The sequence below is a fragment of the Mustela putorius genome, unplaced genomic scaffold (genome assembly GCF_011764305.1).
Source record: "Mustela putorius furo isolate JIRA1106 unplaced genomic scaffold, ASM1176430v1.1 tig00001069_pilon_pilon_pilon, whole genome shotgun sequence".
NCBI lineage: Eukaryota > Metazoa > Chordata > Mammalia > Carnivora > Mustelidae > Mustela > Mustela putorius.
In genome coordinates, this window is record NW_025421558.1 from 2,223,522 (window position 1) to 2,245,366 (window position 21,845).

Consider the following 21,845-nt stretch of genomic DNA (forward strand, 5'->3'; position numbering starts at 1 on the left):
ACTGTTCTCGCGAGATTTCGTTCCCACTAGTAGCTGGGTCGCGGAAGAATCCCTCTTTTCGTTCCGCGAGGTTGTGGAGGTGAGCAGTGGTAGGCTGTGGGGGCACTGAGGTTTGGCGTGCAGACCTCCAGGGCCTGCGTTGCGGGGTGCGAGTGCGCCACAGAGCCCCTGAGTGGGCCGGCAGTTTTGGTGCAAGCCATTTGCGAACCTGGGTGGGTAGGAATAAGGTAGGATTGGGCCTGGTGAGCGAGAGGAGCTGGCTTTTCCCGGGATCCTCGCGTTGCTCGGGAGGCTCGAGTCGCGGAAAGCAGGCCCCGAGGGCGGAAGGCTTCGTGGCTGCGCTGTGTGTCCCGCGCCTCCGCGTTCATGGACGTGCTGCCGTGTGTCTGGATGCAGATGTTAAAATTAGGCTTTACGGACAAGTACACGTTTTGTGATTTTTCCTAAGTGCGAGGTGACCATTTCTGACGCCTTCCGTGCAGGAGGTGAGGTAAGTGCTTCCTGGACACACTTGCCCCAAGGTCAGGCATAGCAAGAGGTTGGAGGGATTGTTAGCAGTGCGAAAGCGTGCCGCCTCGCCGCTGGGCCTCCCGCCGGATCTTGGGATGTAGAAGTACGCTGGTTAGGAATGCTTTCTGCAGGGTTTCCGGAAAAGCGGCTTTTTTGAGTTAACTCCACTGTGCTGTAATAACCTAACCTTTTGGTATAATAGCAGTGCCGTTGGACCCAATTTTTGTTAAATTTCGTTTTTGAGCAGTTATTTCTGAATACTTAGGTTTTCGTGTTTTAAAAAAACAACATACCGTGAAATTACCACGAGTCCATCGGACATTTTGCAGATCTCTTAAGATCTTCCTGACCTTTTTGATTTCTTGTATTTGAGCTATTTTGTCATTTTATCCTAGGATTGCTTTCTTCACTATGTTGTCATTCTCAAGTATACTAAAGACAACACAGAAACGGAAGAATGTTGGTAGCCCTGTAAGGGAGATGAAGTAGTAAAATAGACTTCTTTTTTTGCCCCCTATTGTCGGATTTTCCAGTGAGATTATAAAAAGACAAAGGGCACCATTGTGTGGTCTGTTAGCCTTTCATTGAAAAGTGAGAATTCATAATTTGTTAGTACTCATAATAGCAAGGAGGTAATATGCCAAGGAAGAGGTTTTAACGAGTGACTTTGATGAATGAGAAGAGGCTGTAAATGGAAATCCAGTAGTTTGGATTGACCTAGTAAATGCTGATTATTTTTCCTGATACAATGAAGCAACACTGCCTTCTGACTTTGTATGTATAAGTTTTTCCAAGGAGTTCCCATCAGCTCTTGAAAAATGGCTTTTGGCCATTAATTGTATGTGAATACTTTTAATTGTATATTGCATAGTTAGTACAATTACATTTTGTATCATGGGAAGATGTTTAACCTTTATTTTTGGAAACGACAGTACTTACTGTTCTGGAATCTTACTCCACTGGATAGATTGAGAAGACAACTGAAAAATGGAAATTGGGAATTCAGTTTCCAGAGTTTAGAATTTGATTTGAAATGGATGATTCTTAACATAAAAATCCTAGGCCTAGTATATGATTTTTGCCTTTATATAAAATGTGACATAATCTGACCACATCCAATTTTGTATTCTGTTGGCATTGTTCAGAGGAACTACATCACGTTTACTGAATTGTCAGAATTCTGAAGCAAATTACAAGTGGTGAATAAACAATTTGGAGAAGGACTTGGGAGAGTATGTAACGGGAATGAATTTCTCAACTCTATAATGGCATCTAATTCAGCTGTGGAAATTGACAGTGAAAGGTAGGTGCTATTTTAATCAACTCCCACTAGATTTTTACTGCAAAACTGACTAAATTTACTGATAACTTCACTGTATTTTTATTACTGGATAAGTAATAGAGATAATTTTCAAGAATAAGGAAAGAAAAAGAAAACTTGTTTTACACAGGTCTTCAGTTTATGTAGTTAACAGTGGGACAGATTCTTAATCCTGGGGAAACAGGAGAGTATTCTCTGGGCCAATTTGGTATCTCTTCCTGGCTAAATCATCCTAATCTTAACAACAGGAAAATAGGTATCAGTGGCGTATCTTGCTTAAAAAATCAGGTTGTTCAGGTAATGCACATTATAATAGTGCTGGCACATATATATACATGATGGAAATAGCTAGTTAACTGGGAAATCAAATCAGCATTTCTATTGTATTGAAATTAAATGTTTGCTAGGCTACTTTTGTTTTATTTAGAACAAGCTCTAGCAGTAAACAAGACTGCCTTTGGAAATTAAAATTATTTCTCTTGGAAGGTCATTTTTTGGTAAGTGCTATTGGCAGTATGGCACATGACATTATGGTCCATTTTAGGTGGTCAGAACAAGGTGGTTGGTTTAGTCCTGAGCCCATCTTAAAAATTATCTCGAGTATTTTTTCCTGCTTTTGGTCTGTGGAAGAAAAGTAGCTTGTGGTAATAAGCATTTAGTAATATAAAAGTACAATTAATTCTTTCCCCTTTTTTCTAGTGATAACTCTTCTGGTAGCAGCCTATTTAAAACTCAGTGTGTCCCTTACTCACCTAAAAGGGTGCAAAGAAACCGTACTAGAAAGTTTGTTCATTTACCTGAAGTTGCTCAAGCAAGGGATTCATCTAGTGACGACTCTTTCGAACCAAGACCGTTGACTTTAAAAGCTATTTTTGAGAGATTCAAAAACAGAAAACGAAAACGTAAAAAGAAGAAATACAAACCAACAGGAAGACCAAAAGGAAGACCAAAAGGGAGAAAAACCAGTAGACGTTCCCAAATAAATAAGAAACAAGTTCAAGACAAAGGATCTGGGTTCCCATTTTTAGAATCCGAGAGTGCAAGGAAACCATTACCTTGGAGAAAGATTTTAACCTTTGAGGTGAGCCAGTATTTTATATGTGTGGATACGCATAGCTGAAATGTCTGAAATGACTTGTTGGCCACTTTGAGAATTTAGATATGGCTGGAGGAACATGGATGGAATCTGTAACTTTGATAATACTCTTCTGTACACTTACTGCCACTTCAGGACCAGTCTATCCTTTTGCACAGACTTCACCTGGGTGTATTCAGTGAATGTATCCATTTATGAGGTGCTTCAAGGCTGTTGATACAAAATCCCTTGATCTCACCAGGTCTTTAAATATCATCCCTAAAACTCTAGTGATTCCCAGTTTTACAGTAACCTAAGTCAAGCCCATCCATATCTTCTATGTGTAGTGGCTTCCATGGAGGCCGTTTTCTTTCAGGTACTGAATATTTGATTTTGACAGAATTGCCTGACAAATAACATTTTTAGCATTAGACTCTCAAATACTTGAGTTAAATGATTGCGTAATTTATAAACTTTGCTCTAGAATGGGTGGTTTGAAAGAATACTGATCTTTTATGTTTAAAGCTGATTATATGAACATGGGATTTGTTTCTCTTTGTATTTAAAAATGTCTTATGAAATCCCCAGACAATACAAGATATGTGCTGAGTTTTTCTTGGTATACCAACTTAGGTAAATTTGATAGCGTGCTAGGTAGATAGTGGATTCCTCTTGGAGCTAGCATCGGGTATATGTGATCCATATACAGCAGAGAGTAATTCAAGACCGCTTAAGAGTCTGGTAAAGGGATCCTTTCCATTTTGGAACATAAGGCATCTGCTAACTCATGGAAGAAAATTCTGCATTTTGTAACATCATTACATGAAGTGTTTTTGATATTTAGCAAGCAGTGGCAAGAGGATTTTTCAACTACCTTGAAAAACTGAAGTATGAATACTACCTCAAGGAATCCTTGAAACAAATGAATGTTGGTGAAGATTTAGAAAAAGAAGATTTTGATAGTCGTAGATACAAATACTTGGATGATGATGGAGCTCTGTCGCCTATTGAAGAGTCAGAGTGAGTTTAATCATGTGACATAATTTTGGTCCTAGGGTCTTTTGTTTTGTTGTTTTTGGGGGGGGGATTTTATATATTTGATAGAGATCACAGGCAGGCAGAAAGGAGAAGCAGGCTTCCTGCTGAGCGGGCTCAATTTAGGACCCTGAGACCACGACCTGAGCCACCCAGGTGCTCCTTGGTCCTAGATTTTATCAAATTAAATGTTTTTAAATTTTGGTGTTACTTGTTACATGTTATGTTATGGGGTTACAAGTAACCTGTTACATGTTGTTTGTTATGTTACTTATAAGTGTTACTTGTTACATATTAATGTTATGGATTTGTTTATACATTAACATTAATGGGGAGGTACAGATACAGTAAGCCATCTGGGTTGTAGTTGAGCTTTGAGCTTGGCACATGAGGCATCCATTTTGGGATGTCCTACATGACAACATAATTTTTCTCCTTACTAACTAATACTGCTATTTTAGTTGTAGATCATGACAGTATATTACTGATAGGGTCTGGATGATTTTGTCGTCTGAGAGTATGTTTTAATGTTACAGAACAGAGGATGGGTCTGCAACAAATGTTGAACAAAATGGCGAATGTGATATCAAATTGGTGGTAAGTGACATTTTTGTCCCATTTGATTTTCGGAGGATAAGCAGTTATTCAGGAAGAATTTAATCCACTAGTTTACTGTCTTAGATTCTGAATTTAATTTTTGAAAGGTTCAATAGATGTGGTACAGGAAATTTAAGAATAAAAATAGGAATTATTGGATACTTGATGAGAACATGGGCTTTTCAGAACTGTTAATAAGTGGTTTTTTCCATTTAAATTTTTTATTTTTTATAAACATATATTTTTATCCCCAGGGGTACAGGTCTGTGAATCACCAGGTTTACACACTTCACAGCCCTCACCATAGCACATACCCTCCCCAATGTCCATAACCCCACCCCCCTTCTCCCAACCCCCCTCCCCCCAGCAACCCTCAGTTTGTTTTGTGAGATTAAGAGTCACTTATGGTTTGTCTCCCTCCCAATCCCATCTTGTTTCATTGATTCTTCTCCTACCCAGAACTGTTAATAAGTTTAATGTGCTTGCTGTTAGATGTCTAATTAGGATTTTCTAATGAAAAAAAAAAAAATAAGCCGAATTTGGGTTTTTAACATCATGCCTTAGTCACCAGGTTATTTTAAGTAATCTAGAGTTAAGTAATGTGTGTAATTATTAAAACAATAAAATTTAGTAGTCATTTAATGGTGATTTTTTTTTAATGCAGGACCATAATGAGTTCATTATAAGTTCTCAAGTACCAAAGATGAAGAATGTGTATATAGAACAAGAGGAATGTACTGAAGAAGCTGCTTTGTCTAAAAAGAGAGCATCAAAGTCTAAAAACATTGGACAAGAGTATAGAATGGCCTGAAAAGAGATAGGAATATGAATGTTAAGGTAAATAGAAGAGAGAAAACAGCTTTTCATAGAAAGTAAAGACGATAAATACAAATACATATGTTGGTGTAGTGATAAAAGAGAACCTGCTAAGGAGAGAAGAAAATCTGAACAAGTTAGTGAAACTTCTAAAGAATTACTAGAAAAAATATTTTTAAAAACAGTGAAATTATCACAGAAAATTGAGGCTAGAATAGCAGAAATAATCACTTGAGAAATCATAAAGAGAAGATCCATTTTGCCTATACTTATTCATTTCAGGGTAAGCACTTCTAGGTGTTAGTTGTGCATTCAACTCAAGGAAGTACAGAGATTGTAATCCTGAAACAATCACTAATGATGGACAACCAACCATCCATTCCTCAAGAGTACCTGAAACGATTTTGATGGCTGTTTCACTCAAAAGTGACCTTTAGCTTCAAATGTGTAGTACTCTAATAACTTATTAGTTACCTAGACTCTTTAACTACCAATTTTCATCACTACTGTATATTGCTGATTGTGCCACTAAATGTCTACTATATTTTATGATCGCACTTTTGCTGTTTTTGTTTAGTTTGTGAACAAAGACTTAGACAAAGTGCAAAAAATAAATCCTCTTTTGCAACCCAGAACTCATGGCTCAGTATGAGTTTTGATACAGATAAGAAGGAACAAGATCCGGGGTGCCTGGGTGGCTCAGTGGGTTAAAGCTTTTGCCTTCAGCTCAGGTCATGATCTCAGAGTTCTGGGATCAAGCCCTGCATCGGGCTCTCTGATCAGGGAGCCTGCTTTCCCCTCTCTCTCTCCTTGTGATCTGTCAAATAAATAAAAAATCTTCAAGAAGGAACAAGAGTCCCTAAGACAGATTAAAGTCATAGTGGGGGGTACTGACAAACCTGAAGGATGATTCCAGGACTGTAAAATTAACTAGAAGCATATAAGGGAAATCTCAGCTGTACTGAATTAGTATTCTAATTTTAATGTTGACATGAAACAAAGATGCCTTGTTTTTTGTAGGCTTTTCACTTGAACACAATGTCTGGGATTAAAGGTACATCTTACACTTTTAGGTGAGTCGATCAGATTTGTTGAAATCTACTTTTGTCAGACAGTTCATACCTCCACGGGTTTCATTACTAAAAGACATTTTGCGATTTTACAATTTGATGTTTCAGAAAAACGAATTTTAGGGGTCACACATTTTATAGGGGAAGGTACAAGCTTCACTTTACTTGCAGGAAAGGGTTTCCATAAACTCTAAGTTAGTTTATATTGAAATAATCAGAATACTGGATATTTCTGTTTCATGCATTTATTTTAAACCAAAGCATAATCTAAAATAAGATATAGGATTTAACAGTGTAATGTTAGAAATGATTAGAGGACACAAGATTACCTAAATCTGAATGATGCAAAGTTTAATTAAAAAGCACCCAATTTGTTTATCTTCCAGTGATTTTCTGAATGGGAACAACAATATAGCCACCTTAATATTTTCCCATATTTTTTTATAAGTGACATCAAATAATGATCGCTCTTAAGATGAGGCAAAAAAATTAAACACTTAGCTGTAATCTGGGGATGTCCTAGACAAAATAAACTGTGATACTGGAGTTTGCTGAAATCAAGACTTAAGTATGGAAATCTTCTTTTGGTGGTTCTCTAGTAGCTATTTTGTACTTACCTTCAGTCTTTGGTCTTTATTCTCAGTATAGACTGACTCCTTCCTGTAAGTATTTTAAAAATCCTTAATGTGTAAAATATGTGGAATGATTTAATTTGTAAATACTTGGCTTTTTGCACACCTTTGAACTCAGAGACTTAGAACAGATCACAGTTCTAATTGTTTTTCCTGTGGAATCTTCCAATTTTAAACTAAACAGTGTTGAGGTCTATCCCGATGGGGCTTTTTCTGTAGACCTACATCGTTGGAAACGCCTCATAGAGTATTTGTGTGGTTTCCTTTATTCACAGAACTATGTGTTAGATCTGTGGGAAAGAACTGCAGGACACTTAACATTACCTGCTAAAACTCTGACCTAATAGTTATGTTTTTTAAATCTTAGGTATTGGTGTATCCCAATAATCTGTTCTAGGGTGATAGTTTAGGTAAGTTTTCATTGGGGACAGTGTAATCTTTGGGGTACTGTTACAGTTCAGATGATGAATTTAATTGTTCAACTGCTGGATGATACAGACATGAACTAAAACTTAATTCTGACAGAGCTGGTTATAGCTTAAAAAAAACAGTTTGGATACTAATCATATATTTAGGTTTTGGATTTTAATCAAACTTAAAACTGTCCTTAATCTTTTGATGTTTTATCTATAGGGGTGAATATGATTTGAACTCACTCATATTTAGAGGTAGGTGGAAAATCCAGTTTTTGTTGAAATTTATTAAGGATCCAAAAGTTCTGAAAAGTAAGTTGTGAGGTCAGCATACTGTTGTGTGCAGTAGTTATCTGGGTATGCAACAAAAATATCAAGATCTTGATAGAAATATTTGCCACAATACTTGACAAACTGAAGAGACTGCATGTCTAGGGAGTAACATGAAAATGCCCTCTTTTGTATCTTTATTAAGTAGTTCCTATGGTTCATCCTAATAACATATTTGGATATATTACAACAGAGATATTGAGGGTTTTTTTTTTAAGGAATTCTGCTTAATAGTAGCAACTAATCTTGATTTCTAATAAGTTTCTTTTAGTGATTTGACTTAACAGTTCTGTATGTGCCTTATACAGAGACAGGAAAGATAATCAGGACTAGGTTTATGTACTTAAGATGGAGGTAAAGTAGTTGTCTTATTGGAATGACAGGAATAATTACAAGAACTGAAATTTGTAGAGACGTTTCTCAGGAGGTAGCATTGTAGCCTATAGGTAGAGGTGTTTATATATCTGGCAGGATCGCACTGCATGGTATCTGCCCTCAGCAGCTCATTCCTGCTGGGTGTTCAAAGGACAGTGCAATAGAAACTCGGTATCTGGCATCGTTGGTTTTCTTGGCTTCGTGCATGTTAAACCTGGTATTTTTACTGAAACAGTATTCTTAACGGTTTTTTATACTGCTCAGCTTGAGATAATTTTCAAGAGGAAGTAATGCTTCTCCTTTTCTAGGGTGTTTGAAATTGAGAACCAGACAGATCCACACTCAGACCCTAAACAGGTAAGGCTTAAATTTCAGTTGCTTCTAGTGGCTGCTTGTTTTTTTCTGGTTAGCAAAACAGCAGGACTTCAGTACAGAGAGGCAGAAAGTTTGTATAGATTTTAAGATGGAGAGGAACTTCAATAAAGCCTCATTGTAGATGGAAATGGGCACCATTGTTCATGGTGTCCAGAAATTAATGTGGCTACATTGAGACACAGGTTATGCTTCCATCACAGCAAGTTTATTGCTGTGGTGACAATGAGGCCTGTAACATTTTCTCTTACGTTCATGGAGTAGAGTGGAAGAAATAAGACTTAAGCATTAGAAACAGTTAAGGAATGATTTTAGATCTGTTTGCCAAAATAGCAGTCAGTGCACTTCTACAATTTGACTTCTAGGGCCCTGAAGTAAAGACATTGGATGCCAAAGATTATAGGTAAGATTTCCCCTAAGAAGCCCTAGGAGATGGAATCCATTAATCTACCTAATTTTGAAAGCCACTAGTCCTGGTAGTTCATTACCTCACCACTTTAAACACAAAACCCTAGATGTTGAAAGGCTGCAGTTTGTGTTTATACTGTTTGCCAGTGATTTGTGATGTTATGATGATGGGCAAAATGTTCAACTGCTCTGAATGCGCTGAATGAAAGTAGCCTTTCTGAACATCCATCTAAATGAGATCTGTGCTTTCCAGCAAAAGCTCTAAAGTAAAAGTTAACTGAAACGTGAATAGTTACTTTGGAGTTAACCGGAGGGCATTTCATGCCAATTAGGGTATGAATGCAAATGAATATAGCTTTAGTTTAAAATATCTTTGTTCCCAACATTTAAATGAATTGGATTGAAAGCAGTTATTCCAACTTTGTAGTTTTAAGTCGGCAATTTTCAGCACATATTAGTATAGAACTGGGTTTCAGGATACTTGGGAACCTAATTAACTGCATTTTGAAAAGTATAGTCTGAACTTTAAAATTTTCCATAGGTGGGGAGTTCTTAAATTATGTCCGTATTCAAATGGAGATGCAAGAAACCCAGCTGAAAGAACTCTGGCAAGTTAGATTTGCTGTTGCACTGTATAATGGTCATTACCAAGGCTTTGAGAATGCAGTTTCTCATTTGCTGTGGACATGACCATAAAAAAATTTTCCCATTAGGTTTTCTTTCTTTCTGCTACTTTGCTAGCATTCAGCCTATTGGGAACATTTTACCAACTATGTTCTATTTCCATTGCCTTAGATTAGCCCTGTCCAGTATAAATTTAACAGAAGCCATACTTGATTTGGTAATGGTCCTATTTCAGCTTCTCATCTGAACATACATGGCTAGTATACTGAACAGTGCATGCCTAGATCTCTAAGAGATGTCTTTTGCTAATTCCTTCCATATTGTAAATAACCATGCAACTTGTAATGTTGTATTTAATAGAGGGAGGCTGGCTTCAGTTTACATGATCATCTCTGGAAATGGAACCTTACTTTATGTTCCTGTTATATAGGAGTGACAGTGACAACTGTGGATTGATCAAGTTCTTTTTAAAAGGTATGTACACGTTTGAAAAAATGACCTATAATTTATAGGTCATTTCAAAGAGGGCTTGCGGGACTAAAACCAAGAGCTCTTAACGCTGTGACCAAATATTAGAGTTCTCCATAGGATGTAATAGTTACTCAATAGTGCTATGTTTTCCTGAGGAGATACAAGATTTAGCTGCTTCTGTGATTGGTCAAGTGGGAAAGAAATGTCTCCCAAGTTTAACTAATGTATATATACTCTCGTTCTCAGGGCTGTTTTGAAGATTATGATTCTAACTTTGGAGGAACTATGGTGATGAGCAGTGACTGGCAGTGGAAGTAATCACATATAAAAACTCCTTAAATAAAAATTTATTGGCTTTAAATAATTTTTGCCTATGTTACACATAATTTAAAAAAAAACTTTACACTTTTAGTAGAAAAGTCAGCATGTATTTTTGGCTCTAAGTTTCTCCAGTGTTTGCTGTGGAGGGAATAAAAAAACCAAACATTTAGTATGTTACCCATTGTAGTATACCCTAGACACAGAAAAATTGTAGGGGGCCTAGCTCACCTTATGAAATTCTTTAGCCCTTGCTCTGTTTTGGGTGTATGCATCTTGCTTTGCTTTCTCTTCCCTTTGCTGTTTGACTTCAGCTAACTGATTGTATGATCTGTAAGAAATGTATACGCAGAACTAAGGATGGAATGTGAATTCCTATTCATACACGCACACACACATACACCCCCACACACCACCTGTACCTTAGGGCTCTTTGATGCATGAGGGCTTTTGCAGTCTTTCTGTCTTCAGGAAGTGACACTCTAACCTTAACTTTATTCACACCCTTCAGGCGATTCACAGATGAGCCTGAGCAGAGAACAAGTGACTTGGCAAATATTACAATACTTCATTCTCTGTGCGAGCTGATGCAGATTATGTGGAACATACCTGTAGGTTTCTCCTTAGCTATTTTGATTTGAGAATTTTCAGAAATACGAATTTTATTCTTTATTTCTTTCTGTCTCTGGGAGGATCTTTCTATAAATGATTTTTTCCTCTTTATAAATGCTTCTTGTAAGCTCCCAGGTAGAGCTATAATCTTTGGAGGGGTTTCTGTTTTTTAAAAAAAAAAAAAAAAAAAAAAAGAAGAAGCTTTTAATATTGTGGTAGTAGTATACAAGATTGTGGGGCAGTGTGACTATTGGAACTGAATGGGGAACTCTGCTGGCCCCTTGGGTAACACTAACCATTTCAGATGCTCAAGGGCCTACCTGCAGACACAAACATGTGCTCCTCCGTGCAGTGTTCAGATACATCTGGATAATCCAAGGTTTCTGTTACTGTTACAAAAGGTAGAAGTTCACTCACCTAATTGCAAATAAAAGGAAAAAAAGTTATAGATGAATTTATGGCTTCATCTCTGAACAGTATCACAAGCATAGGTTCTAAAACCTTTAACAATTTCTAAATCCCCGGTTTCCTCAGATAGACAGATGTGGTCTTTGGGGGAGGTAGGCAGCGATGCCTTACTCTAATCCTTAAATGCAGTATAGGAATCTGTGTCCCATAAACTTATATTCTATTCTTCCTTTGTGCTGGTTCTCATAAGACTTAAGTTTTCTGGGAAGGGAAGTTAAAAAAAAAAGACTATTCCTATTAAAATGTTTTATCTGACCAGCCTACTCTAGCCAAAAGCTCCCCCCTCACCCCCATTCCTGTCAAGTTCTTCCAAACCACTTCTGCATCGGCCCTACTTGTCTCCTGCTTTCCCAAATTACCCTTATCAGTAACCACAGCAACCAGTCCTAGGTATGGAGCCATTTTTTAGATAAGTAATTTAATATAGTATCAGGCCGTAAGAAAAGTCCTGCCACAATACTATAGAGAATCTGGGCTTTGTAAGAGGGTAATTTAATAGACTGCATCAAATAGTTGGTGGGTTGGGATTTAGATTTTCTGTTTCCAGGCTGCAGTTCTGTGATCAATGAATTTACCATAACCTAGAGTCCTTATTAATTAACTAGAATTAAATTGTGGCATGATTCCCTCCAATGACTATCTCCTAAGCAGTGAAGTGGGCCAGGAGGAATGGTTTGCTTGCACTGGAGAAAACTATAAAGAACCTGTAGCTAGGGGCGCCTGGGTGGCTCAGGGGATTTAAAGCCTCTGCCTTCGGCTCGGGTCATGATCCCAGGGTCCTGGGATCGAGCTCCGCATCAGGCTCTCTGCTCTGCGGGGAGCCTGCTTCCTCCCCTCTCTGCCTGGCACTCTGCCTACTTGTGGATCTCTGACAAATAAATAAATAAAATCTTTAAAAAAAAAAAAGAACCTGTAGCTAACAGAACTCAAACCCCATTTTTGTGTTTCATAACTTGAAATATATCTTCATTTTTTCTTTGGGACTGACCCACACAAAATAAACTTAAAAGGTATCCCCCTCGGGTCTGATTTTTACCTATTCTAGAGCTCCACTGCCTTTTTTGGAACAAAATCAATATATCACTGAATCAATTCATTCCTGAGTTCCAGTAATTCCAGGTCCTAATGAAAACTATAGCGTCATAAGATGAATGTCTTTAGGGCTATTAAATGGCACAACACAATGCTATCGGGCAGTTTGAGAGCTGATCTCTTTCTGTCTGCTGTCCGGTGCTTGTAAGCACAGTAACCTCTGCCTGTTCACTATGTAGTTGAGTGCATTTGTACCCAGAAAGGGGAAGGAAATTAGTTGGCAAACAATTCTAATGTAAAAAATGCCATGCAGAAACTACTTAAAAGACCTGTTGCCTTACTCTCAGTTTATTGTGTTGCTCTATTAATGAGGTGTATTCATATTAAAGAGAGCTATGAAGTTTACCTGAGAACTGCTTTTTGCCTCATTTCCTTTCCTTTCTTCTAGTGTTAGATTTGCAAGATCCATTTCAGCAATACTGATATCACTGGTGCTTAGTAATGTAAGCTCTGGTTCTTCTATTATACCATGGCCAGACTCTGTCTCCTGTGCAATAAAATTCAAAAGGAAACCATATGCTTAAAACATTAAAAATACAAAAATAATCTGTTACAGAGGAAGAACAATGGTGGTCCGTGAAGACCACAGTGGTGCCTTCCCCAACCCCTGACCCACTTTTAGAAATACTTAGGACTTTGGGGATGGGCAAAATAATTGTCTGAAAGTAGCTACTGCAAGGGTTGTAAGCCCAAATGCTTATTATGGGGCTACACAGATAGTACAAATGCAGGTTGACTGGGAGCTGTGTAGGACCTGAGGGCGTAATCTAGATAAGTAGCTGGTGCGGTGCAGCCAGATGGAGGCCACTGTTGCCAAACCACATTTTTAGAGGAAGTATCTTTAATTACTGAACAAGAATTTGCAAAACAAACACAAAACCACCCAAAAACCCGCAAAATAAAACACACAATGTGGCCCAGATGTCACTCTTGCTGTCAATATAATTTCTAATCTATGTTTATCAGTAGAAGAACAAACTACTAGAAAGTGAAAACCATATTCAGGTGACTGGAGTTGAAACAAGCAGATCAAAGAGGCTGAAGCACAGGTCAAGCCATCAGAAAAAAGATGCGTCAACTGGGACCAGACCTTTTGGAGATTTCCAATGATTACGAGATTGACTATCTCAGGAATATCAGCAAGAATTTCAGTTGTTTCTCTTGAATTTGGTTTCAAAAGACTTCTGGAAATGAATTTATATACAACATTTCACTTACCCACACTGGAATAGAGCTCTGTAATGATCCAGAACTTAAAAAGAGCTCTGACTCTCCTAGGTGAGAAAGGTTTCCTGGGATTTTTGGAGTTTCTGTCTTAGTGGAATTCTTAAAATACTTTTCATTCTCAACAGAATATGGTGCTTGAACTGAAGTTCCCCTTTCTACTGTTCTGACACAGGATTGAGAATCCATTTCCTCCACATGTGAATTTATATTTAAAACCCCAAGGCTTTCAGTTTTATCTCCATCAAGTCCTCTTTCTGATGGTTCTTCAAAGCCCAGTCTTTCTTTTCTGCCTTGGGGTTGGGCTTTTGTTGAGCACTCACTAGAGGTAGACCCACACGGCGTGCTATACTGTAGACTTAAGGGATGAAATACATTAGCCTCATCAGAGGAACTGAAAACTGAACTCTGTAAATTTTCTACACAGAGGTGGAAATGAACACTTTTTTTCTTATTTTGTATTTCAGTCTGTTCAGAATAGTTCTGACTTTCCATGCCTTGGGAAGAATCTCTTGCTTCAATGCTAAAAATACTTGGTAGATCAATATGTTGGCTCCCCTCCTGTGAAGAGAATTCTGGCAGAAGCTGTTGAAAAGATTGTTCAGATCCTGAAAGAAATAAGTTAACCATAATTACATGTTGTAAAACCTGGATACAATCTCTAATAGTCTGACTAAATTATAAATAATGAAGCCAGATTACAATGAATAGAAAACTAAAAGAATGGTCAGAGTGATTTTCAAATAATTCTGCTCCTACCATGTATTTTCTCCTAGCCTAATAAAATATGGTTATTAGGAATGATGAGGACTCTTCCCTAAGAGAGAATACTGATTTTAATGATGGAACTTAGACTAAAATGTACATGTGTATCTCAAATAAAAATATGTATGTGTGTGTATATATAAAGTTTGTACAAGAAGTTTTAGAAGAATACCTAAAACTCTAAGGGTTGAGCAGGACTTTTGCTTTTATTTTATCAAGTTCAGAATTGTAAAAATGCAAACTGAGCATTATTCTATTATTGAAATGAATACACAGAGAAACAGACGCTGTGACACTGGAAATGGGTGAAGACAGGACTGACCAAGTGGTGCTAGGCACACCAAGGAAAATGGGTGTAATGGGTGTAAATAAAGCAAAAGTTGTTTTTTTTTTTTTTTAAAGATTTTATTTATTTGACAGACAGAGATCACAAGTAGGGAGAGAGGCAGGCAGAGAGAGAGGAGGGGAAGAAGGCTCCCTGCTGAGCAGAGAGCCCGATGTGGGGCTCGATCCCAGGACCCTGAGATCATGACCCGAGCCGAAGGCAGAGGCTTTAACCCACTGAGCCACCCAGGCGCCCCAAAGCAAAAGTATTTTTTAACTTAATCATACCTTCAGTCTTTTCTGTGGCAAATATCTGAGCAGCAGCATGAGCCAAAGGAGGGTCCAGCTGCTGGTTTGGGCTTGTGTTAGAAGAATTCAGGCTGGTTTTCAGTGCTGTAAAAGAAACTGTGCTTCTGGGTGTTGCAACAGTGTGGTGGCTTTCACACGAAGAATCTGAGTTCTGATGGAAAACAACAGGTTAAGGCTGAAATACTGATTATGTATTACCAACTGGATTAATAGTCATGTTCCTATGATACTACTCTGCCTTAATTACCACTTCACTTTCACACTATTACTTTACTTAAACCCAATTCTTCCATTTCAGTTAATATGAAAGAGACTTTGACAAAAATTATTAGAAAACTGCAAATTAACCATAGTTTAGAATACAATGAAATAATTTTCAAAGGCAGGAACTATTATGTAGGACAGCCTGGGATGTCAGGGTATGGGAGTGGAAAGACCGAGGTTCAAATCTCAGCTGCCTTACTATATAGAAAGAGGCCTTAAATTTTATAAAATTAGTAATAAACACAAACCATAAAAATATTCTTGAGCATTTTATGCATGGTACTCATTAGCCAGAGATAAGGCTGACAGGACAAAATTCTAGTACAGCTTGTTTTCAATCTTGGCTCCACATCAGAATCGCTTGGGGAGCCATTATCAGAAATTATCTGATTATCAGAAAAGAGTTTCTGATAATCTAAGCACGCCTAGGGATTCTGATTTAATTGGTCTGGGTACAGCCTGGACACTGGGATTTTTAAAAGCTTTCCATGTCATTCTAATTGGCAGCAAGGTGAGGAACTACTGTTCTTTTTTTTGTTGTTGTTCTTGTTTTTAGAAATTCACAGCAATGAAGCACCGACATTAATGTACCTGGTAAAAGTCTCTGCTGTCTTGAGAAATCCCAGAATATGATGATATATCAAAATCTGGATGTGGTTCTAAGGGTTTAAATAGCTGACGATGCAAATTTGGAAAAGTGTGTTCCAACTCCGGAAAGTCAAGGTCAACTGTTGTAATGTTGAGAAGAAAGATTAATTTTAGGTAACTGCAATTTAATGAAATTACTTCCATTTTTTTCATTGTCAGCAGACACTTTCAAATTAAGTCCTATCATTATGTCCCACATACAAAAAATGAGGATACTCTCAATGACCAAAACCTTTGACCAAGTTTCCATTTTCCACATTCCAAAGTCTTATGACATTAATTAGAAGAAGACACTATGATCACTGCTTTGCTAGAAGTGCTGGTTATTCTCACTTATTTTAGTATCTGTGATTTAAAAAAAGAAGAAAAGTTCCTGTACAGGGTGTTACTATGGGCCTGGCATCGTACTTCATGTGTATTATATCATTTAATCTCCAACATCTTTTTAACGGAAGATGAAGGAGTAAGCAATGTGTTTATTATCTCCCAGCTAAAGGAACGATCAAACTAGGGACTCGAGGTCTGATCTTATTCTCAATATTGGCAATACTGCCTCAGCTGTTAAGCTAACTTTGCAATGGTAAAGGAAGATCTGTTCATCTCCGCGACATGTTCTTCAGCCTAACTCATTCCAGATCTTCTCTCATTAAATGCTGTTTTCCATGTATTGTGTCAGAACTGCCGCAGCAGGCCATAAAGACATGAAGCTCAAACCATCATTCCTTAAAACTAAAAGGATGAAAGGTTATATAAAAGTGTTAAAAATAATTTTACCCTCAAGTCTGTTTTTTTCAGTCATCAGATTTGCTTCATTTCTGTGCTTGCCTATCATCTGCTGCATGTGTGTCTTACCAGGTGTAAACTTTTCCACTGCAGGCAACAGAGCTTGAAGAACTTCCTGAGAATCCTGCCTTTGACAATGAACTTGTGATGAGGGAAGTACAGAACTTAAAATATCTCTTTCCTCTTCTTTACCAGTGGTAGATTCTTGTTCCCTGGGGTCCAGCTCTGAAAATGACCCTAAAAATTGAGTTTAATGAAAATACTTAGTGGCTGGGCACTTCCTAAGAGACAAGTTTTGGTAGGGAAGCACAGCAGTATACACTGATGAGGATCTGAGCAATTAAGAAATCTGCTCAGACAGGTTCCCACTGAATGGGAAAATGTGACAATAGCAGGTAATTCTGAAAATATTGGAGAACCATAGAGCATCCCTGTGGGTCTGCAGGCCTGGAACTTCCAATAATGTTTAGGGTATCATACTGCCCATTATCCTCTCTCAGGCATCAACAGTTTACTACTGAGATTTAAAGAAACAATCCCTCTCAGCACACTGGGACAAGCTCTCAATGTTTGCTCTCACCACTGTACTGACCTCGACTGATGCTGGTCTTTCAGTTTATTTACAAACATTCTGACTTTATTACCTGGATCTGTAAGGCTCAGATCCGTGTTTTCGTAACTTAAAAAGCTCCCAGTAGAAACAGTTACTGATGATAACGGCTCATGATAAATCTCTTCTGTTTCAGCCTAAAAATGAAGAGGAACGTAAGACTACAATGTAGGAAGTAACAGCTAGAAAAAAACTCAAATCAGTGACATTAGCAGTTATCAATTCTGAGCTCAGATCAAGTGTAGAAACCTTCATAGTTGTAAAGGTCAGCAGTAAAACCTTTTCATCATTGCTCAGAACTCATTAGTCTCACACACACACACCCACCATCTATCAAGTCCTCAGTTATACTCAGTCACCTTTACACACACACACACACACACACACACACACACACACACCTCCAGACATATGCCCTTATTGTTTTAAGTAACTTTTGCTTCTCAGAACTAGAGAGATCATGCATCAGGTAGACTGGAAGGTCTTCTGATGCTCAGATTTGGCTATTTTCATCATTGATCCACTTCAGTAAGAGCAGATCTCAGAGAACACAGACTTCAGTATTTCACAACTTCTATAAACTAAAAGACAACATGAAACCAAACAGCTCTAACAATGGAGGACACATTAAGACACTACTAACATTATCCAGCTTCATAGTTGGACTCAGATATATCTGTTCTTCCTCCACGGCATGATTCTCAGCCATAGCCTCCTTGACCTTTACTGAAATTAAGGGGAGAGGGGGGGTAGTTTAGATTATTACAAGTCAAATTCTTAGCACCAAAGGATATCATTTCTATTTTCCTACAGTTTTTTTTTTTCATATTTTGCTTTGTAGAATTGTCTTAGACCAAAACATTCATTTTATTATTCATTAAAAACATTTCCTAGTCAGCATAATATGCTTTTCCCTGGAAAACTGTACTTATATTCTACGGAAAGAAAATTACCAGTGTGCTGGGAAATGCTTTTGTTATTAAGTGAAGCAAGAATATTCAATCATTAATACAGTATGATCTCAAAATTGAGATCATATTGAGTTGAGAAAAATGCATATAAAAATATATAAAAATTATTTGGCTCAGTTAAGAATTCAGCTATTCTGAGTTTATTTTTCTTTTACTCCAACAGTCAACATTTATGGGAAAGCTGGTCAAAGTATGTAGTTATCTGTGGCTCTGAAACAGAATAAGATTAAAACTGTGCCATCATGGGCGCCTAGGTGGCTCAGTGGGTTAAGGCGCTGCCTTTGGCTCAGGTCATGATCTCAGGGTCCTGGGATCAAGTCCCACATTGGGCTCTCTGCTCAGCAGGGAGCCTGCTTCCCTCTCTCTCTCTCTCTGCCTGCCTCTCTGTCTACTTGTGATCTCTGTCTGTCAAATAAACAAATAAAATCTTTAAAAACAAAAACAAAAAAACAAAAACAAAACCTGTGCCACTAAATATATAAATTAAAATTGTGTTTCATTATCACCATAATTTTATTAAGAGACATCATACACACTAAAAGCATGTTTCTTTTTTTTTTTATGTTTCTTAAACGTTTTTGTAAGAAATGTTTTCTCAAAGACCCAGGACACACACATTAAAATGTATTATTTTGACCTAACTGATATAACCAATAAATCGTTACTTGGGTTCTTCTAAACACACTAAAATTTTCAGTAGAGAAACTAAGATACAGTGAAATTTTATAGTAAGTTGTTATTTTTTCCTAGGCACCTCATTTCAAAACCTAGTTGGGGAGATAAGTTAATCTGGGGCTTACCAATTCATAATCATAACACTATACTGTTATCTGTAACATACCAAGAAGATTCCCCCGGGGGAAGATTTGGGTAGAATAAGAGGTAGAAAATAAAAGTAAGAAAGGAACAAGGTGCTTTCTTTTGGAGAAATGTTGCAGAATTCAGTACAGACGGCCCTGAAAGAGCTGGAAGAGAAACGAGGATCACTGGTTTGGACTCACTGATACAAGGGACCCATTACTGAAAAAGGGAAGTAGCATCATGAAAGCAATGCCTTGAACACAGTCGTCTTCCCATGACACACAAGAATTTCCTGTTTTTCTTCCAAAGCAAAGCACCATTTCCCACCTTCCAACAAAAGGAAAGGGCACAGAGCTTGGAAGTTAGTGATCCCATCATAAAGCTACTAAGAAATCAGGCTGAGTGATGAGGACGTGAATAAAGAGGAAAGGAGGGAACAGAGAAGTAAAGCTGGCACGTTCTTTTCTAAAACAGAAACAATATGAATGTAGGGATGATTACGAGGAAGAGAAAAGCAGTCCCCGGGAACCAGGAGCTGCCCTGGCACAATCAGAGAGGCCTTAGTGTTCTCCTGTTAAATGTGAACAGTTTCACAGAATACCAATAGGAAAGGCTGCTCTGTGCCTATGATGGATCAAGACAAAAATCAGGCAACCAGTACTCACAGCTAAACACAGACAAAATCAGAGTATTATCCAAACCACAAAAATGACCAAGCATCTCCTTATCTTGGCCTGAATTAAGTGAGACAAAAATGTGATTTATATATTTTTAATATGTAAAATATAATTGAGAAAAAATTTTTTTTTTTTTTTTTTCTTAGAGGCTGGGCTCTCCTTGGGAGTCTAATTGAGAAAAATTTTTAAAAATTATTTGAGAGAGAGAGAAAGAATCCCTAGCAGACGCTATGCTGAGCACAGAGCCCAACGCAGGACTTGATCCCATGACCCTGAGATCATGACCTGAGCCAAAACCAATAGTCAGACATTTAACTGACTGAGCCATCCAGACGCGTCGAGAATGATAATTTCTAATAAAAGCAGTACGTGCGGGCGCCTGGGTGGCTCAGTGGGTTAAGCCGCTGCCTTCGGCTCAGGTCATGATCTCAGGGTCCTGGGATCGAGGCCCGCATCGGGCTCTCTGCTCAGCAGGGAGCCTGCTTCCCTCTCTCTCTCTCTGCCTGCCTCTCTGTCTACTTGTGATCTCTCTCTGTCAAATAAATAAATAAATAAAAAAAAAAAAAAAAAAAAAAAAAAAAAAAAAAAAAAAAAAAGCAGTACGTGCTCATTATGATTTTAGAAGGCACCAAAAGTTATAAAGAAGGAAAATTTATCCTTTTCCTACCAGTCATAAGCAACCACTTATTGCACTTTGATGTTTTAATTTCTTGCTTTTTTTTTTTTTTTTAAATATGAGTAACTTCTTCTTCACTAGTTACAGCTTTCATAAGCCTCACTCTGTTATTCCCACCTCCTGGATAATTCCAATAATGGAACTGCCCCTGCTTCCTGAAAACATCTAATACTCATAAGCAGCACCCCATTTCCTTGAAGCCTCCCCCAAATCACCTTATTCAAGCCCAAATCTTACAGGCAGTTAAGTCCTTTTTAATACCTGTACTGAGACACCTCCCAGTTCCCTGTTGTAAGCATTCTACCTCACAGCAACAAGTCAGGACACTCAGCCCTGTTCAACTATAGGTAAGTTCCTGATCCTCTCTGACCAGAGGACACCAACAGTCCACTGGCTAAATCTAAAAGAATGGTAACAGTTTCATTTTAAATTGTTGGCTCTCTCTTGTCTCTCATTCTATTAAACTATAGTGACAGCTAAAATAAAAAGAAATCTGGTTAGAAAAGGTAACTGCTTAAAAGATACTTTGGAACTGACGCAGTAGTATGAACTAGAACTATGCTTTGTAGGGTAAACAATATTACACATGAAACAGTTTGTTAGGTACTTGCAGAAATTCAAAAGTGAAAAAAAATTTAATGCTGGTTGTATTTGGAAGGCAGGATTAAGTGATTTAAAGTTTTTTCCTTGTAACCCTCTCTTCCAAATATTTTAAAGACAAAGCATGTCATTTAGAATGCCAAGGAATATTTTAAAGATAATATTTAATAATATTAAATATGGACTGTTACAAATAGGCTTAAATACAAAATCTGTAGAGGTTGCCAACGATGAAAACCTCATACCCTCATATACTTCCTATTAGCATTTATTTAGTAAAATAATTTAAAGGCAAAATTACTATTCTCTAAATAAACTTTACTCCCTCATTCAGCTTTTTGTGCAAAGAAATAATACATGTTTTTTTGTAAAAAAGAAAATAAGAACCTATAATACATGAATATATAAAACAGAAAGTGAAACCTAGCCTCCAACAAAGGTAAACCTATACCAACACCTTGGTGATTACCATTCTGGACATTTTTCAATGCATAAAGACAGGTTTTACCCCCTTCATTTAACAAGTCCAGATGCACCATAATGATTCTATTACCAACAGTCACTAAAGTTATTCACCACTTCTCATTACAAAGTGCCACTAAATATCTTCCATCCACACATCCTGTGCACAGCGATTCCACTGTTTATTCTCTA

The 21,845-nt window shown here is 37.6% G+C and overlaps 2 protein-coding genes and 10 non-coding genes across 28 annotated transcripts in view; 9 read left to right on the forward strand and 3 right to left on the reverse strand.

Moving 5' to 3' along the window:
* The first annotated feature begins 45 nt into the window (after positions 1 to 45).
* On the forward strand, positions 46 to 10,413 carry TAF1D (TATA-box binding protein associated factor, RNA polymerase I subunit D). Of its 11 annotated transcripts, none has more exons than XR_006608709.1 (13): positions 46 to 490; positions 1,656 to 1,813; positions 2,531 to 2,912; positions 3,751 to 3,926; positions 4,478 to 4,538; positions 5,203 to 5,375; positions 6,375 to 6,427; positions 7,424 to 7,466; positions 7,690 to 7,724; positions 8,483 to 8,531; positions 8,912 to 8,949; positions 9,496 to 10,052; positions 10,296 to 10,413. XR_006608709.1 is itself a non-coding variant. In XM_004763587.3 (6 exons), exons 2-6 carry the CDS (start codon positions 1,776 to 1,778, stop codon positions 5,347 to 5,349), a joined length of 804 nt encoding a protein of 267 aa, XP_004763644.1. In that variant the 5' UTR covers positions 46 to 490; positions 1,656 to 1,775; the 3' UTR covers positions 5,350 to 5,989. The 11 variants fall into 11 exon arrangements, 1 of the variants encoding a protein (XP_004763644.1); XR_006608712.1 differs by having other exon boundaries at positions 9,939 to 10,052; XR_006608716.1 differs by having other exon boundaries at positions 10,009 to 10,052.
* LOC123393905 lies at positions 5,908 to 6,033 on the forward strand. Its single transcript, XR_006608740.1, has one exon. It is a non-coding gene; the product is annotated as a small nucleolar RNA SNORA40 (small nucleolar RNA).
* LOC123393902 lies at positions 7,242 to 7,372 on the forward strand. Its single transcript, XR_006608737.1, has one exon. It is a non-coding gene; the product is annotated as a small nucleolar RNA SNORA18 (small nucleolar RNA).
* Positions 7,512 to 7,583, forward strand: LOC123393907. The gene has a single exon (XR_006608742.1). It is a non-coding gene; the product is annotated as a small nucleolar RNA SNORD5 (small nucleolar RNA).
* Positions 8,274 to 8,411, forward strand: LOC123393910. Its single transcript, XR_006608744.1, has one exon. It is a non-coding gene; the product is annotated as a small nucleolar RNA SNORA8 (small nucleolar RNA).
* On the forward strand, positions 8,658 to 8,789 carry LOC123393900. The gene has a single exon (XR_006608735.1). It is a non-coding gene; the product is annotated as a small nucleolar RNA SNORA1 (small nucleolar RNA).
* LOC123393909 lies at positions 9,109 to 9,181 on the forward strand. The gene has a single exon (XR_006608743.1). It is a non-coding gene; the product is annotated as a small nucleolar RNA Z40 (small nucleolar RNA).
* LOC123393901 lies at positions 9,593 to 9,718 on the forward strand. Its single transcript, XR_006608736.1, has one exon. It is a non-coding gene; the product is annotated as a small nucleolar RNA SNORA32 (small nucleolar RNA).
* Positions 10,089 to 10,215, forward strand: LOC123393911. The gene has a single exon (XR_006608745.1). It is a non-coding gene; the product is annotated as a small nucleolar RNA SNORA25 (small nucleolar RNA).
* CEP295 (centrosomal protein 295) overlaps positions 10,382 to 21,845 on the reverse strand; it is a 53,694-nt gene continuing 42,230 nt past the window's right edge. For 4 of the 7 annotated variants that reach the window (XM_045087185.1, XM_045087187.1, XM_045087184.1 and 1 more), the window contains 12 exons: positions 18,110 to 18,192; positions 17,501 to 17,603; positions 16,848 to 17,093; positions 16,017 to 16,153; positions 15,141 to 15,312; positions 13,758 to 14,371; positions 12,886 to 13,026; positions 11,300 to 11,396; positions 10,977 to 11,141; positions 10,790 to 10,895; positions 10,599 to 10,698; positions 10,382 to 10,508 (listed from right to left, as the gene is read on the reverse strand). In XM_045087185.1, the coding sequence (XP_044943120.1) occupies positions 10,470 to 10,508; positions 10,599 to 10,698; positions 10,790 to 10,895; positions 10,977 to 11,141; positions 11,300 to 11,396; positions 12,886 to 13,026; positions 13,758 to 14,371; positions 15,141 to 15,312; positions 16,017 to 16,153; positions 16,848 to 17,093; positions 17,501 to 17,603; positions 18,110 to 18,192 (2,003 nt within the window). In that variant the 3' untranslated portion in view covers positions 10,382 to 10,469. Of the gene's footprint in view, positions 10,509 to 10,598; positions 10,699 to 10,789; positions 10,896 to 10,976; positions 11,142 to 11,299; positions 11,397 to 12,885; positions 13,027 to 13,757; positions 14,372 to 15,140; positions 15,313 to 16,016; positions 16,154 to 16,847; positions 17,094 to 17,500; positions 17,604 to 18,109; positions 18,193 to 21,845 lie in introns of those variants that run through there. The other 3 variants (XM_045087186.1, XM_045087188.1, XM_045087190.1) reach the window with 3 other exon arrangements.
* Positions 17,692 to 17,761, reverse strand: LOC123393903. Its single transcript, XR_006608738.1, has one exon. It is a non-coding gene; the product is annotated as a small nucleolar RNA U2-30 (small nucleolar RNA).
* Positions 17,908 to 17,987, reverse strand: LOC123393904. The gene has a single exon (XR_006608739.1). It is a non-coding gene; the product is annotated as a small nucleolar RNA U2-19 (small nucleolar RNA).